Source organism: Hyla sarda, chromosome 8, assembly GCF_029499605.1.
Source record: "Hyla sarda isolate aHylSar1 chromosome 8, aHylSar1.hap1, whole genome shotgun sequence".
In the NCBI taxonomy this organism is placed as follows: Eukaryota; Metazoa; Chordata; class Amphibia; order Anura; family Hylidae; genus Hyla; species Hyla sarda.
This window is the reverse complement of record NC_079196.1, coordinates 231,101,399-231,119,681: the sequence shown is the minus strand read 5'-3', so window position 1 is coordinate 231,119,681 and position 18,283 is coordinate 231,101,399. Positions and strand designations below refer to the sequence as shown.

General features: G+C 43.1%; 1 protein-coding gene across 1 annotated transcript in view; it reads right to left on the bottom strand.

The window, feature by feature from the left end:
• Positions 1-3,703: 3,703 nt before the first annotated feature.
• Positions 3,704-18,283, bottom strand: part of LOC130284954 (uncharacterized) — a 66,000-nt gene continuing 51,420 nt past the window's right edge. The window contains exons 5-6 of the mRNA XM_056535937.1: positions 16,087-16,986; positions 3,704-5,733 (exon numbers count right to left, since the gene is read on the bottom strand). Of these exons, the coding sequence (XP_056391912.1) occupies positions 5,362-5,733; positions 16,087-16,986 (1,272 nt within the window). The 3' untranslated portion in view covers positions 3,704-5,361. The remainder of the gene's footprint in view (positions 5,734-16,086; positions 16,987-18,283) is intronic.

Genomic DNA, 18,283 nt, shown 5'->3' with positions numbered 1-18,283 from the left:
TATAAGACTGGTGGGGGTTCAGTGTCATCTGTAGGATTCTATAAGAGTGGTGGGGGTTCACTGTCATCTGTAGGATTCTATGGTGCTGGCAAGGGTTCAGTGTTATCTGTAGGATTCTATGGGACTAGCAGGGGGTTCACTGTCATCTGTAGGATTCTATAGGGCTGTTGGGGGTTCAGTTTATTTATTTTTTTACTCAAATATTTTATTAAAAAGATTGCAATTACATGGAAGAAGGAATCAAAAAAGAATTATTACATAAATAAAGTTCACTGGAAAAACAATATAATAGTATCAGAAAAATATACCCATCTTATTTCTATCTATTATATAAACAACTAATATATATCTAACATATAACAAATAAATATAACATTGCAGCGATACATAGAGAAGAAAGGGGAAAATAGAATATAAGTAAAGGTTGATATATGCCTTTTTGTTTTTTAAACTATTTGGAAAGATTAATAATTAAGTTGGAGAATCTGTGTTCTTGATGTATGAGATGTATAAGAGGATAAAGTAAAAGTTTATAACATTTTTCTCCATTTGTGGAAGATGTGAGATTATGACACTTCTTAAGTACCTAATGTATCTGCCAGGCTCTCTGTGATGTACCATGTTGTTCCTATGAACCTGTATATTAGGTGTCACATGAATATACTGAATACAACCAGAACTGGAAGGGAGACCCCTAGTGGCCATATTTTCAAAGTAAAAAAAAAAATATATAAAAATAGTGAAAATTTTTATAAACAAGTACAGTGGTCCCTCAACATACGATGGTAATCCGTTCGAAACAGACCATCGTTTGTTGAAACCATCGTATGTTGAGGGATCCGTGCAATGTAAAGCATAGGACAGTGGTCTACAACCTGCGGACCTCCAGATGTTGCAAAACTACAACACCCAGCATGTCCGGACAGCCAACGGCTGTCCGGGCATGCTGGGAGTTGTAGTTTTGCAACATCTGGAGGTCCGCAGGTTGTAGACCACTGTTAGAGGAAGTTGTACTCACCTGTCCCCGCCGCTCCGGACCGTCACCGCTCATCACCGCTGCCCTGGATGTCACCGTCCATCGCTGTCGCCGCGTCCCCGGGGTGTCCCCGACGCTCCGGCAAGGCCTCTGCTTCCCCGGCATCCGCGCTCTCCGTCGCCACCATCACGTCGCTACGCACGGCGCTCCTATTGGAAGACGGGACGGCGTGCGCAGCGATGGAGAGCGCCGACGATGCAGGGGATCCCGAAGAGGATGCGCCGGAGCCCCGAGGACAGGTAAGTGATCGTCAGCGGAGCTCACGGGGCACTGTAAACGGCTATCCGGGGGCAGCTGAAGCAGTCTACGCTGTAGGATAGCCGTTTATGCGATGGCCCCGACATACAAAAGCATCGTATGGTGATGCTGCCTTCACCATGTGATGGCCTCTGAGAGTGATCGTATGCTGAAATGATCGTATGTCGGGCCCATCGTAGGTCAGGGGTCACTGTATATTAGAAATATATGTATTTTTAAAAAGGAATTCAACATAAAAATGTTATTTTAATGACTGTGCCCATTTAAAGGACAAGTATCATGGAAAGGAAACGTATATCCCCTATCCTACGGATAGTGGATACTTTTTTTTCATGATACTTGTCCTTTAACTCCTTAAGGACTCAGGGTTTTTCCGTTTTTGCACTTTCGTTTTTTCATAACCCTTTCAATTTTGTACCTACAGACCCATATAAAGGCTTTTTTTTTTGCCACCAATTCTACTTTGTAATGAAATCAGTCATTATACCAAAAAATCTATGACGAAACAAAAAAAAAAATATTTGTGGGATAAAATTGAAAAAAAAAACTCCATTAAACCCGCGGTTAAAATGATACCCAACTTTTTTTTATTTTAACCTTTTTATTTTTCCGCATACAGGGATGCATGATGGCTCATTTTTTGCACCGTGTTCTGAAGTTTTTATTGGTACCTTTTTTGTTTTGAATGGACTTTTTGATCGCTTTTTACATATTTTTTTATGGTATACAAAGTGACCACAAATACGCAATTTTGGAGTTGGATTTTTTTTTTACACGTACTTCATTGACCATGTTGTTTAACTAACATTGTATTTTTATAGTTCAGACATTTGCGCACGCGGAGATACCACAAATGTTTATATTTATTTTTGTTTACATATTTATTTGTTTTGAATAGGAAAGGGGTGTGTGATTTTTTTTTTACACTTTTATAGCCCCCATAGGGGATTATTACATGCAATCTTCTGATTGCATACACTGATCCATGCTATTCCATAGCATAGCATTTATCAGTGTTTTTGTTGCTCCATTGCTCCAGCCTGGATCTCAGGCATGGAGCAATCGAGCGATGATCGGACACCGAGGAGGAAGGTAGGGACCCCCCTCTTATGTCCTCAGCTGATCAGGACACCGCGGTTTTACCGCGGTGATCCCGATCAGCCCAAATGAGCTGCTGGGAAGCATTTTTTTTTTCATTCTAGACACAGTGATCAACTTTGATTGCCGTGTCTAAGGGGTTAATACCGTACATAACCGCGATCAGTAATGTCCGGAATTAGCCACGGGTCCCAGCCGTTGCTAGGTGCTGTGACTGCCCCACTATTACATGGGGTAAGCGCCTGACCCCGCGTTATATTACGGGAGCGGGTGCAGGGCGTAGAGGTACGTCCTGCGTCCTTGAGAGGTTGAGGATTAGATTTCTTTCTAAAAAGCCATAATGAGAGGGCAATGCCATAAACAATATATTAAGTCATCTTTTGGAAGAGAGGATTTGGGGCAATGATCACAGCATGTTTGTGAGCCATAATGTGGTGTATTAGTGATGTAATCTATAAATGTGCAGTATGATTGCGAGAGAGGGCGAGGACGTAAAACATCAGAGAAATCAAAGAGTTTCCTAAAAGAAGATTCATGGGGTAATTTATCAAAATCCTTGGCCGACATTTATCATTGTCTTTAGACTGTTTTTATGTCTAGAAAAGCTGCAAAAAAAGAGGCAAGCCGAGTGTATATGCACCTTTTGGTTTACACATTTCTGCTGATTTTGAGTTGCAAGCCAATGATTTTGGCAATACACATGATATGGAAGGGTTTTATGAATTGTGTCTTTTTGTCAAAAAAGGCGCAAAAAGGCGCAAAGCCACTGAAAAGTCTTTAAAACTACACCAGCCCAGACTTAGCTTTTTGGTGTATGTGAAGAGAGAAATTTCCTAAAATGTGACCTGCACAAAATGTATCAAATGGTCTGCGACCATGTAATAAATGTGGTGCTTCTACACATTACACGTACACAAAAAAAAAAAAATAGGGGGTAGAAAAATGCTTCACTTACACCTACAATGATAAATGCTTCACTTACACCTACAATGATAAATGCTTCACTTACACCACAATGATAAATGCTTCACTTACATCTACAGTGATAAATGCTTCACTTACACCTACAATGATAAATGCTTCACTTACACCTACAATGATAAATGCTTCACTTACACCTACAATGATAAATGCTTCACTTACACCTACAATGATAAATGCTTCACTTACACCTACAATGATAAATGCTTCACTTACACCTACAATGATAAATGCTTCACTTACACCTACAATGATAAATGCTTCACTTACACCTACAATGATAAATGCTTCACTTACACCACAATGATAAATGCTTCACTTACATCTACAATGATAAATGCTTCACTTACACCTACAATGATAAATGCTTCACTTACACCTACAATGATAAATGCTTCACTTACACCTACAATGATAAATGCTTCACTTACACCTACAATGATAAATGCTTCACTTACACCTACAATGATAAATGCTTCACTTACACCTACAATGATAAATTAGAGAAGCAAAAGTGTTTGAAGGCCAGGAATGGGTGTGAGGAATATCACAATGTGATTGATTATTCGCCCATGACATGAAAGATTTCGTATCTGCGGAGATGACATCGGATAATGTCTTAATGTCATTGCTTGCCAGATTTTAAATAATTTATTTTTTTCTACTTTGTAGAAAGGAAGGGGAATTCCAAAATCCTAAATGGATGATGAAAAAGATTGCATAGGTTTCCAAATACTGACTGTATCTCGGAGAATATAACTATGTTTAAGTTGTGAAGGGAGTTCAGAATATTTAGCAATATTTAGTGCTTTATGGTCCCAAGAAGCTGCTAATTGTTCCTCTAACGTAAGATTTAGAATTTTATGGATCTGCCAGGGGTATAGTGTCATCTGTAGGATTCTATGGGACTGGTGGGGGTTTAGTGTCATCTGTAGGATTCTATGGGACTGGTGGGGTTTCAGTGTCATCTGTAGGATTTTAGGGCACCGGCAGAGGTTCAGTGTCATCTGTAGGATTCTATGGGACTGGTGGGGGTTCAGTGTCATCTGTAGGATTCTATGGGACTGGTGGGGTTTCAGTGTCATCTGTAGGATTTTATGGGACTGGTGGGGGTTCATTGTCATCTGTAGGATTCTATGGGACTGGTGGGGTTTCAGTTTCATCTGTAGGATTTTATGGCACCGGCGGGGGTTCAGTGTCATCTGTAGGATTCTATGGGGCTGGTGGTGGTTCAGTGTCATCTGTAGGATTTTATGGGACTGGTGGGGGTTCAGTGTCATCTGTAGGATTCTATGGGGCTGGTGGTGGTTCAGTGTCATCTGTAGGATTTTATGGCACCGGCGGGGGTTCAGTGTCATCTGTAGGATTTTATGGCACCGGCGGTGGTTCAGAGTTATTTATAGGATTTTATGGAGCCGGTGGGGGTTCAGTGTTATTTGTAGAATCCTATGGCACCGGCGGGGGTTCTGTGTCATCTGTAGGATTCTGTGGCATCGGCGGGGGTTCAGTGTTATTTATAGAATTCTATGGCACCAGCGGGGTACAGTGTCATCTGTAGGATTCTATGGCACCGGCTGGGGTTCAGTGTTATTTATAGGATTCTATGGGTTCGGCAGGGGTTCAATGTTATCAATAGGATTCTATGGCACCAGTGGGGTTTATTGTCATCTGTAGGATTCTATGGGGCCGGCAGGAGTTCATTGTCACCTGTAGGATTCTATAGCACTGGCGGGGGTTCAGTGTTATCTGTAGGAATCTATGGCATCGGCAGGGGTTCATTGTCATCTCTAGGATTCTATGGCACCGGCAGGGGTTCAGTGTTATCTTAGGATTCTATGGCACCGGCGGGGTTGATTGTCACCTGTAGAATTCTATGGCACTGGCGGGGGTTCAGTGTTATCTGTAGGGTTCTATGGCACTGGCGGGGGTTCAGTGTTATCTGTAGGATTCTATGGCACTGGCGGGGGTTCAGTGTTATCTGTAGGATTCTATGGCACTGGTGGGGGTTCATTGTCATCTGTAGAATTCTGTCTGGTAATGTTTTCAGAATTTTGCATACTGTCTGGGTTCCTTTTGAATATACTTGTATAAATTGCCCCTACCCCTCCTACTAAGGCTCCACCAACTACAACTCCAGCTACTGCCCCTACAGCCACAGTCAAGGCAGCTGCATTCACCATATCACCCAACATTGCTGTAGACTTTTTGGGGTATTTAGAAAAAAATGCTTCTTGTTTTTCTTTTCGTTTTGATCCCGTCTTCTCTTCCTTAGAGTCGGTCAGCAGGAGGTCTCTGTACTGGAGGTATCTGATCTCAGCCTCAGATGGTTTAGTTGTCAAGACCTCGTGTACTGATGGATCCTGTGACGTGGAAAGAAAAAGAGAAGATTCCAAAGTAACAGCAGTGTAAAATAAAAATCCTACAGACTTTTGTATACAGGGTTCTGTCTAAATGACAGGACATAGGAATATCCATCCCTCATTATAGCCCCATGTCAAAGTCCCTGCGACCAGCCAATAGGGTAAGTGAGCGGTGCCAATCCAGCAGCGATCAGTTGTGTCGGCATTCATTCCTGAGAAGTGTCCATGTAAATTGTCCCTTCAGAGAGTGTATATAGGAGATCAGAGCTCAGATCAGGCAACTCTTCCTTTCTAAGAACCTTAGGGACCATTCACATGGGCGAAATTTCTACACCAATTTTGCTTCCTTGGGTGGTTTCTGGCTTGTGCAGATTTTGTGTGAAATTAGTGCGGAATTGGTGCTGAAATTCCACATGCGGAAATTCAGAAGTGTGGAATCCTATAGAAGTCTATTGAGCTTTCATTTGAGGTGGAATTAAGCAAGGGGAAATTCCATCTGTGTGAACCGACACTTAGGGTCTAATCACAAGGTGGAATTCCCACTTGCACAATTTCGCCTCAAATGAAAGCCCAATACACTTCTATGGAATTCCGCACTCCCATTGACACTTTTGAAAATTCCTTCGGAATTTCAGAAGTGTCAATGGGAGTGTAGAGTCCCATAGAAGTGTATTGGGCTTTCATTTGTTCATTTGAGGTGGAATTCCACAAGTGGAAATTCCACCGTGTGAACAGACCCTAAGTGTGATTGGTTCCCATGTCATACCTTTTCACTCCTGACATATAAAGTGTGGGAGAGCCCTGGACCCTCCTACTCATCCTCCACAGAACACCTTTACAGTGGTCCCTCAACATATGATGGTAATTGGTTCCAGGCGGACCATCGTCTGTTGAAACCATCGTATGTTGAGGGATTCGTACCAATGATATGCGCAATGATACTCACATGTCCCCGCCGATCCAGCCCGTCAGTTTGTCGCTCCTCTGCTGCCATAAAACAATGTTGCCGCTGCCTTGCATTGTCGCTCTCCATCGCCATCATCAGGTTGCCACTGACCCCACCCCTATTGGACAACGGAGTGGCATGAGCGGCAATGTGATGATGGCGATGGAGAGCGATGGCACAAGACAAGGGCAGCAGAGGAGTGGCGGATTGATGGACCGGAGCGGTGGGGACATGTAAGGGGGCATGGGGCACATGGAAAGGCTATCTGATGGCAGCTGAAGCAGTCAGCATGCGGATGCTGCCTTCAACAAACAATGGCCTCTGAGAGGCCATTGTATGTTGAAACGATTGTATGTCGGGGGACCACTGTAGAGGCAGGTCTCCTGGTCCAATCCAGAAATCCCTCTCTTCTTCAGCTACTTATTGTATACAAGATGGAAGTGACAGTACGATACTGTAGATGCAGCCATAAGAAGTGGAGAGAAAAAAAAATAACAATAAGGTCAAACACATAAAGGGTCTGGATCCCCAAACTATTCCAGCACTCCAATGGTTACCATTCATATTAGAGAAGGAGGCAGCGATGGGTGAATGTCTCCAGTGCCCTCTGACTGTAGAGAATGTCCATGTATGTAAATGTGGTGGCCCAGCACAAACTGTTTGTGACAACCTGCGCTACGGCCACTCACTCTGGCTATGAGCGCATTTTCCCCTTCTCTTCCCCCGCCGGCGGGGCTGGGATTTGTATCATGGGACGCGCCTGCATATGAATCCCAGCCCATCACTCTCCTCTGTCCTCTGCTGCTTCCTCTCAGCTCCAGCGCGTGTGCCCCCACCTCATAGGGTGCGCGCGCAGGAGCTCTAAGATTTAAAGGGCCAGTGCGCCAGTAATTATCTATTGCACCTGTCACACTGTTATAAGTTTATGCACCTCCCACATACCCCTGCCGGATCTTTGTTGCCCTAGTGCCTGAGAGAAAGTGTTCCTGTGAGTTGCTTTGCCGTGTTCTGACCTCATTGTTCCGTGACCGGACATTGCTCCATTGCCGCCTGCCTACTGACCTCCTGCTACGTTCCTGACTACATTCCTGTGCCACCTGCCCTGACCTTCTTCTATCCTGACCATGAATTGCCGTATCCTACCTGTGCCTCGAACCTCCTCAGCCGCCTGTGTGGTCGAGTCGTGCCAGAGGTAGCGACCTGGATGCCACCTGCCGCTGCAAGTCCATCCTGCTTTGCTGGTAAAAACCAGCGGCACCATAGACCCTGCTCCCTGGTATAGTCCGAGTCATCTGCCACACAGGTTCAGCGGATCCACTACCACAAGTGTTCCTGTCTACTGAACAGTGAGTGTTACATTGTTCCAGCTGCTACCCATCAGAGCAGTCGGCTGGCTGAGTTTACATAAGGCTTTGCTAGATTAAAAGTATTTGTCTTAAGTACTGTGTCAATATATATTGTGTATATGCATAACATGTGTTTTCCTATTTACACCACAGGTCAACCATGTCGTAGAGTCCTACCATGTACAGAAGTTTCCCCTCTTTCCATGTCTGCTGTTATATTGTACAGCTAAATGAATGATCTAGTCACAAGGTAGTCTCTGCTCCAAACTCCACCTTCTCCTCAAGTTAAGGGGTGGATCGGACATTCCTTTTTGAAGTTCAGAGCTTATTAGTTACTTCACGAGGAGGCTGTATCATGTGAGCCTAGGTATAGCTATGTCCGGCATACCTCCTAGAGTTCACTCTACAGTATAGTAAACAGCATCTCTGCCCTCCTAATATCCTCCCACCCTCCACTTCTCTCCTAGAAGCTATCAGGAGTGATCACTCAGTGAGTTAAGTGTAGTCATATGACCGCTGCCAGTCAGGGTGTAGAGAGTTTGTAGAAGATATCGTCTATTGGTATTGCCAGTTTAAACTACACACCAGCACTCATAATGCTGGCTGGGCCAGTGATGCTCCAGGATTGGTGTGTGATGGGTCTGTGTGTCTCTGCTGACCAATTGGAACATTGCAGCCATTGAAGTTCAATCTTTTATTACTTGAATTCAAACTTAGTTTCTTTCTGTCCTTCTGAACATACAAGAGGAGGAGATTTTGGAAAATATTTGATCTAATTCTCATCTGATACCATCACTTTTCTGGAAAATGTTTAAGAAAAAAATGTATATAAAAATTCCTATACACAGGAGATCACCGGACAGCACATTAGATTCCTATAGACAGGAGATCACTGGGAGCACATTAGATTCCTATTGACAGGAGATCACTGGGGGCACATTAGAGTTCTATAGACAGGAGATCACTGGGGGGGACATTAGATTCCTATAGACAGGAGATCACTGGGCAGCACATTAGATTACTATAGACAGGAGATCACTGGGAACACATTAGATTCCTATAGACAGGAGATCAATGGGAGCACATTAGATTCCTATAGACAGGAGATCACTGGGAAGCACATTAGATTCCTGTAGACAGGAGATCACTGGGGGCACAATAGATTCCTATAGACAGGAGATCACTGGGGACACATTAGATTCCTATAGACAGGAGATCACTGGGGGCACATTAGATTCCTATAGACAGGAGATCACTGGGGGCACATTAGATTCCTATAGACAGGAGATCACTGGACAGCACATTAGATTCCTATAGACAGGAGATCACTGGGCAGCATATTAAATTCCTATAGAAAGGAGATCACCGGACAGGACATTAGATTCCTATAGACAGTAGATCACTGGGAGCACATTAGATTCCTATAGACAGGAGATCACTGGGAGCACATTAGATTCCTATAGACAGGAGACCACTGGGGGCATATTAGATTCCTATAGACAGGAGATTACTGGGTAGCACATTAAATTCCTATAGACAGGAGATCACTGGACAGAATATTAGATTCCTATATACCAGAGATCTCTAGGGGCACATTAGATTCCTATAGACAGGAGATCACTGGGCAGCATATTAAATTCCTATAGACAGGAGATCACCGGACAGCACATAAAATTCCTATAGACAGGAGATCACTGGGGGCACATTAGATTTCTATAGACAGGAGATTATTGGGCAGCACATTAGATTCCTATAGACAGGAGATCACTGGGCAGCACATTAGATTCCTATAGACAGGAGATCACTGGGGGCACATTAGATTCCTATAGACAGGAGATCACTGGGGCATATTAGATTCCTATAGACAGGAGATCACTGGACAGCATATTAGATTCCTATAGACAGGAGATCACTGGACAGCATATTAGATTCCTATATACAAGAGATCACTGGAGGCATATTAGAGTCCTATAGACAGGAGATCACTGGACGGCAAATGAGATTCCTATAGACAGGAGATCACAGGGGGCACATTAGATTCCTATAGACAGGAGATCACTGGGCAGCACATTAGATTCCTATACACAGGAGATCACTGGGGGCACATTAGATTCCTAGAGACATGAGATCACTGGGGGAACATTAGATTCCTATAGACAGGAGATCACTGGGAGCATATTAGATTCCTATAGACAGGAGATCACTGGACAGCACATTAGATTACTATATATAGGAGATCACTAGTGTTGAGCGGCATAGTCCATATTCTAATTTGCGATACTTCGTAAATTTATGAACGAATATTCGTCATATATTAGCTAAATTCGCATATTCCTAATATTCGCGTTATATTTTCGCATATGCGAAAATTCGCATATGCGAAAACTTGCATATGCAAAAATTAACATAAACAAAAATTAGCATAATCAAAAAATTACCATATGCGATAATTTGCTTAAGCGCCTTCTTTACACAACACAAGCTGGAAGCAGAGAGGGATGATCATGGTAATGTGTACTGTGAAAAAAAAATGGAATATTCGTAATTGCGAATATATAGTGCTATATTCGCGAATATTTGTGAATTTGTGAATAAAATTCGCATTGCGAATATTCGCAAGCAACACTAGAGATCACTGGGGGCACATTAGATTTCTATAGACTAGAGATCACTGGGCAGCACATTAGATTCCTATAGACAGGAGATCACTGGGCAGCACATTAGATTCCTATAGACAGGAGATCACTGGGGGAACATTAGATTCCTATAGACAGAAGATCACTGGGCAGCACATTAGATTCCTATAGACAGGAGATCACTGGGGGAACATTAGATTCATATAGACAGGAAATCACTGGGGGAACATTAGATTCATATAGACAGGAGATCACTGGGGGAACATTAGATTCATATAGACAGGAGATCACTGGGAGCACATTAGATTCCTATAGACAGGAGATCACTGGGGGAACATTAGATTCATATAGACAGGAAATCACTGGGGGAACATTAGATTCATATAGACAGGAGATCACTGGACAGCACATTAGATTCCTGTAGACAGGAGATCACTGGGGGCACATTAGATTCCTATAGACAGGAGATCACTGGGGGCACATTAGATTCCTATAGACAGGAGATCACTGGACAGCATATTAGATTCCTATAGACAGGAGATCACTAGACAGCATATTAGATTCCTATATACAAGAGATCACTGGAGGCACATTAGATTCCTATAGACAGGAGATCACTGGACGGCAAATGAGATTCCTATAGACAGGAGATCACAGGGAGCACATTAGATTCCTATAGACAGGAGATGACTAGGCAGCACATTAGATTCCTATAGACACGAGATCAATGGGGGCACATGAGATTCCTATAGACAGGGGATAACTGGGGGCACATTAGATTCCTATAGACAGGAGATCACTGGGGTAACATTAGATTCCTATAGACAGGAGATCACTGAGGGAACATTAGATTCCTATAGACAGGAGATCACTGGGAGCACAATAGATTCCTATAGACAGTAAATCACTGGGCAGCACAGTAGATTCCTATAGACAGGAGATCACTGGACAGCACATTAGATTCCTATAGACAGGAGATCACTGGGTAGCACACTAGATTCCTATAGACAGGAGATCAGTGGACGGCACATTAGATTCCTATAGACATGAGATCACTGGGGGAACATTAGATTCATATAGACAGGAAATCACTGGGGGAACATTAGATTCATATAGACAGGAGATCACTGGGGGAACATTAGATTCCTATAGACAGGAGATCACTGGGCAGCACATTAGAGTCATATAGACAGGAAATCACTGGGCAGCACATTGGATTCCTATAGACATGAGATCACTGGGCAGCACATTAGATTCCTATAGACAGGAGATCACTGGGGGCACATTAGATTCCTATAGACAGAAGATCACTTGGCAGCACATTAGATTCATATAGACAGGAGATCACTGGGCAGCACATTAGAATCCTATAGACAGGAGATCACTGGACAGAATATTAGATTCTTATATACAAGATATCTCTAGGGGCACATTAGATTCCTATAGACAGGAGATCACCGGACAGCACATAAAATTCCTATAGACAGGAGATCACTGGGGGCACATTAGATTTCTATAGACAGGATATTATTGGGCAGCATATTAAATTCCTATAGAAAGGAGCTCACCGGACAGCACATTAGATTCCTGTAGACAGGAGATCACTGGGGGCACATTAGATTCCTATAGACAGGAGATCACTGGGGGCACATTAGATTCCTATAGACAGGAGATCACTGGACAGCATATTAGATTCCTATAGACAGGAGATCACTAGACAGCATATTAGATTCCTATATACAAGAGATCACTGGAGGCACATTAGATTCCTATAGACAGGAGATCACTGGACGGCAAATGAGATTCCTATAGACAGGAGATCACAGGGAGCACATTAGATTCCTATAGACAGGAGATGACTAGGCAGCACATTAGATTCCTATAGACACGAGATCAATGGGGGCACATGAGATTCCTATAGACAGGGGATAACTGGGGGCACATTAGATTCCTATAGACAGGAGATCACTGGGGTAACATTAGATTCCTATAGACAGGAGATCACTGAGGGAACATTAGATTCCTATAGACAGGAGATCACTGGGAGCACAATAGATTCCTATAGACAGTAAATCACTGGGCAGCACAGTAGATTCCTATAGACAGGAGATCACTGGACAGCACATTAGATTCCTATAGACAGGAGATCACTGGGTAGCACACTAGATTCCTATAGACAGGAGATCAGTGGACGGCACATTAGATTCCTATAGACAGGAGATCACTGGGCAGCACATTAGGTTCCTATAGACAGGAGATCACTGGACGGCACATTATATTCCTTTAGACAGGAAATCACTGGGGGAACATTAGATTCCTATAGACAGGAGATCACTGGGGGCACATTAGATTCCTATAGACAGGGAATCACTGGGCAGCACATTAGATTCCTATAGACAGGGAATCACTGGGCAGCACATTAGATTCCTATAGACAGGAGATCACTGGGAGCACATTAGATTCTTATAGACAGGAGATCACTGGGAGCACATTAGATTCCTATAGACAGGAAATCACTGGGCAGCTCATTAGATTCCTATAGACAGGAGATCACTGGGAGCACATTAGATTCTTATAGACAGGAGATCACTGGGCAGCACATTAGATTCCTATAGACAGGAGATCACTGGGCAGCTCATTAGATTCCTATAGACAGGAGATCACTGGGCAGCACATTAGATTCCTATAGACAGGAGATCACTGGGCAGCACATTAGATTCCTATAGACAGGAGATCACTGGGCAGCACATTAGGTTCATGTAGACAGGAGATCACTGGGAGCACATTAGATTCCTATAGACAGGAGATCACTGGGAGAACATTAGATTCCTATAGACAGAAGATCACTGGGCAGCACATTAGATTCCTATAGAAAGGAGATCACTGGGCAGCACATTAGATTCATATCGACAGGAAATCACTGGGCAGCACATTAGATTCATATAGACAGGAGATCACTGGGGGAACATTAGATTCCTACAGACAAGAGATCACTGGGAACACATTAGATTCCTATAGACAGGAAATCACTGGGGGCACATTAGATTCCTATAGACAGGAGATTACTGGGCAGCACATTAGATTCCTATAGACAGGAAATCACTGGGGGCACATTAGATTCCTATAGACAGGAGATCACTGGGGGAACATTAGATTCCTATAGACAGGAGATCACTGGGCAGCACATTAGATTTATATAGACAGGAGATCACTGGGCAGCACATTAGATTCCTATAGACAGGAGATCACTGGGGACACATTAGATTTCTATAGACAGGAAATCACTGGGGTCAAACATTAGATTCCTATAGACAGAAGATCACTTGGCAGCACATTATATTCCTATTGACAGGAGATCACTGGGCAGCACATTAGATTCCTATAGACAGAAGATCACTGGGGTCAAACATTAGATTCATATAGACAGGAGATCACTGGGCAGCACATTAGATTCCTATAGACAGGAGATCACTGGGTAGCACATTAAATTCCTATAGACAGGAGATCAGGGACAGCACATAAAATTCCTATAGACAGGAGATCACTGAGCAGCACATTAGATTCCTATAGACAGGAGATCACTGGGGACACATTAGATTCATATAGAAAGGAGATCACTTGGCAGCACATTAGATTCATATAGACAAGAGATCACTGGGCAGCACATTAGATTCCTGTAGACAGGAGATCACTGGGGGCACATTATATTCCTAGAGACAGGAGATCACTGGGGTCTAGACATGTGCACAAGAAAAATTTTCATTTAGTTTTTTTCATTTTGGATAAAATTTCCGGTTCGGTAATATTCTCAGTTTAGATTTTTCAGATACATTGGGTATTCAGGTGTTCAGTTTGATTTTTCAGATACATTCGATATTCGGGTCTTTATTTTCTTTTGGAAACAATTTTATTCGGGTACATTCGGGTAAATCTTTTTTAAGCAGGGGACCATTATCGGGAGCGTGTGTGTGCAGGAAAAGAGGGCAGCCGTAGAGATCGGAACATTGGAAGACAGGTAAGATAATACAATTTTATGTGATTTATTATTAATACATAATGTAATGTTGAATGAATGAATGAATGCTGTGTGAATGATTGATGTGTTTGATTGTCGGATGATTTATGTATAACATGTCATTTCACTTTCGCTAACACTATTACTGTTACCAGGGTGCCTCCAGCTGTTGCAAAACTACAACACCCACCCAGCATTGCTGGGTGGGTGTTGTAGTTTTGCAACAGCTGGAGGCACCCTGGTAACAGTAACAGAAACAGTGTGTAGTGCAAGGACCAATAAAAAAATTTGAATGAATTCTTTATTTTCGTTTACGGATAACAAATGCATTCGTTATTTTGCTATTCGTATTATCGTGGCTATTCGGGAATGTTCAAAATATGTTTTTGTGCATTTGGATCGGTCCGAATGCCCGAAAACTGTAAAATTCGGTAAATTAGACATTCCTGCTGAAACGAGTTGCACATGTCTACTGGGGGCACATTAGATTCCTATAGACAGGAGATCACTTGGCAGCACATTAGATTCCTGTAGACAGGAGATCACAGGGCAGCACATTAGATTCCTATAGACAGGAGATCACTGGGGACACATTAGATTCATATAGACAGGAGATCACTTGGCAGCACATTAGATTCCTATAGACAGGAGATCACAGGGCAGCACATTAGATTCCTATAGACAGGAGATCACAGGGCAGCACATTAGATTCCTATAGACAGGAGATCACTTGGCAGCACATTAGATTCATATAGACAGGAGATCACTGGGGGCACATTAGATTCCTATAGACAGGAGATCACTGGGCAGCACATTAGATTCCTATAGACAGGAGATCACTGGGCAGCACATTAGATTCCTGTAGACAGGAGATTACTGGGCAGCACATTAGATTCCTATAGACAGGAGATCACTTGGCAGCACATTAGATTCATATAGATGGGAGATCACTGGGCAGCACATTAGATTTCTATAGACAGGAGATCACTGGGGACACATTAGATTCATATAGACAGGAGATTACTATGGGGGACATTAGATTCATATAGACAGGAGATTACTGGGGGGGACATTAGATTTATATAGACAGGAGATCACTTTGACAGCAGTTTGTCTCCTTCGAGTTGAAATACCACATTCTCGATCCTTCTCTTTCCCAACATCTGCCATTCGGGAGAGCCAGGCGTTCCCATTCACTGTGGACTGTGGACTGGTCTATCCAACATTGCTGAATATGGCCGATCTAATGTGTAAGGAAATCTTTACTTGGTCAAAACAACTTGGATAATTTTTTTTCTACAGGATAGGGGATAAGGTTTTATAAACTGGAGTTCCCCTTTAATATCCAATGCATAATATGTCCTATAGAAAACAGCAATAGTTATAACATGTTGAACTAAACCACTTTACCTTTAGCAGCAGGAATTCAGTGACGTCTGTAGGATTTTCTGGTTCTGGGGTTGGTTTAGCGTTATCTGTAGAATGCTCTGGTGCCGGCTGTGGTTCAGTGTTATCTGTAGAATGCTCTGGTGCCGGCTGTGGTTCAGTGTTATCTGTAGAATGCTCTGGTGCTGGCCGTGGTTCAGTGTTATCTGTAGAATGCTCTGGTGCCGTCTGTGGTTCAGTGTTATCTGTAGGATTTTCTGGTGCCGGCTTTGGTTCAGTGTTATCTGTAGGATTTTCTGGTGCCGGCTGTGGTTCAGTGTTATCTGTAGAATGCTCTGGTGCCGGCTGTGGTTCAGTGTTATCTGTAGGATTTTTTGGTGCTGACTGTGGTTTAGTAGGATTCTCATGTTCTGGTGGTGGTTTAGCATTATATGTGGGATATTCTTGTGCCAGCAATTGTTTAGTGTGATTTGTAGGTTTCTCTTGTGCTGCCGGTGGTTCAGTGTTATCTGTAGGATTCTGTCTCATGATGTTTTTTTGAATGTTTAGGTGCCTGTTTGTCTTCTTCATTAGTAAAGGTCTAATTAAGGTTTCACCAAAAGCAGACAAAGCGGTGACTGCTACCTCTCCAGCAGCTACCGCTCCAGCCACGACTCCCCCTATGGCCCATCCAGTCACCACAGAAGCACGGTCACCCACTGCATCACCCAACACCTCACAATACTTCTTTAAATATCTAGAGCAAAAAGTTTCTTTCTTCTCTTTTAGTTCAGATCCTAAGTCATCTATAAGACGCTTCCTATCTTCTTTAGAGTTGGTCAGCAGGAGGTCTCCATACTCAGACAGCAGAGATCTGATCCTGGCCTCGATGTTCGACCTCATTGTATATGGTTTAATCCACAAGAGTTTATGTAAGTGTGGATCCTGTGAGGTGGGAAGAAAAGAGATTCTGAAGTAACAATTAAGAATATAAAGTCTCAGACCCATTTCAGCTAAAGGAACATATGTAAAAATATTTATCTCCAATTACTGCTTTGTGATCGGTCAACAAAAGATGAAACACTTGTCTGTCAGCTCATCTTATCTATTATAGAGCCATAAAAATAATTGTCAGCTGCATATGTATCTAAGGACATGTTCACACTCAGTATAATTCTATGCCACAATTTATAATTCTATACTATATTCTATCAGCCTATACTACAATCTAGAATCCTATATTACAGGGTTGGCCAAACTACGGCTTACAAGCTGCATGGGGCCATTTTCTAGGTGACGTGGCTCTCCTCCAGCCCCCCAATCAATCGGGCTACCACTATTTGAATTTAGTAGCCCTCTGGTCTGCCACTTTGACAGAGCAGGTGCTGCTGGAAGCAGGTGTATTGCGCACAGGCACGTCTGCTTGAAGAGAAAGGCCACTGACGTCAGCCAATGGCAATGTCCCTCTCCCTGCCCATCCTAGGTAGATAACTTTGATGGGGGCTGCTACTACAGGGGGTTGCTGCTACGAGGGGCAGCTACTACTTCTACAAGGGATCTACTCCTACTACAGAGGGGCTGATACTAATACTGGCAGCTGTTACTATAAAAAGGAGGCTGGTGCTACTACAGGAAGGCTGATGCTACTAATATTGGGGGCCTCTTACATACTACAGGTGGCTGCTACTACTAAAGGGGGATGCTGCTACTACAGGAGGGCTGCTGCTACTAATATTGGGGGCCTTTTACATACTACAGGTGGCTGCTACTACTAAAGGGGGGATGCTGCTACTACAGGAGGGCTGCTGCTACTAATATTGGGGGCCTTTTACATACTACAGGTGGCTGCTACTACTAAAGGGGGGATGCTGCTACTACAGGAGGGCTGCTGCTACTAATGCTGGGGGCATGTTGCATACCACAGGTGGCTGTTACTACTATCTACAGGGGCTACTACATAAAGGGGGGGCTGATACTACTACAGGTGGGTTACTACTACAGGGGGCTGCTACTACAAACAGGGGGCTGATACTGCCTACAGGGAAGCTGCTACATGTAATTATTATTTTTTATGTATGCGCATGTCTTGCAGCTCTTAAACATCTGAATTCTATCGAATGTTTGGCCACAACTATTTTGGCAAGTTTGGCCACAACTATTAAAACCTATAAAACTATTCTACAATTTAATTTATAGTCCTATTTTACCCCGTATAATTCAATACTACAGTGTAAGCAATGTT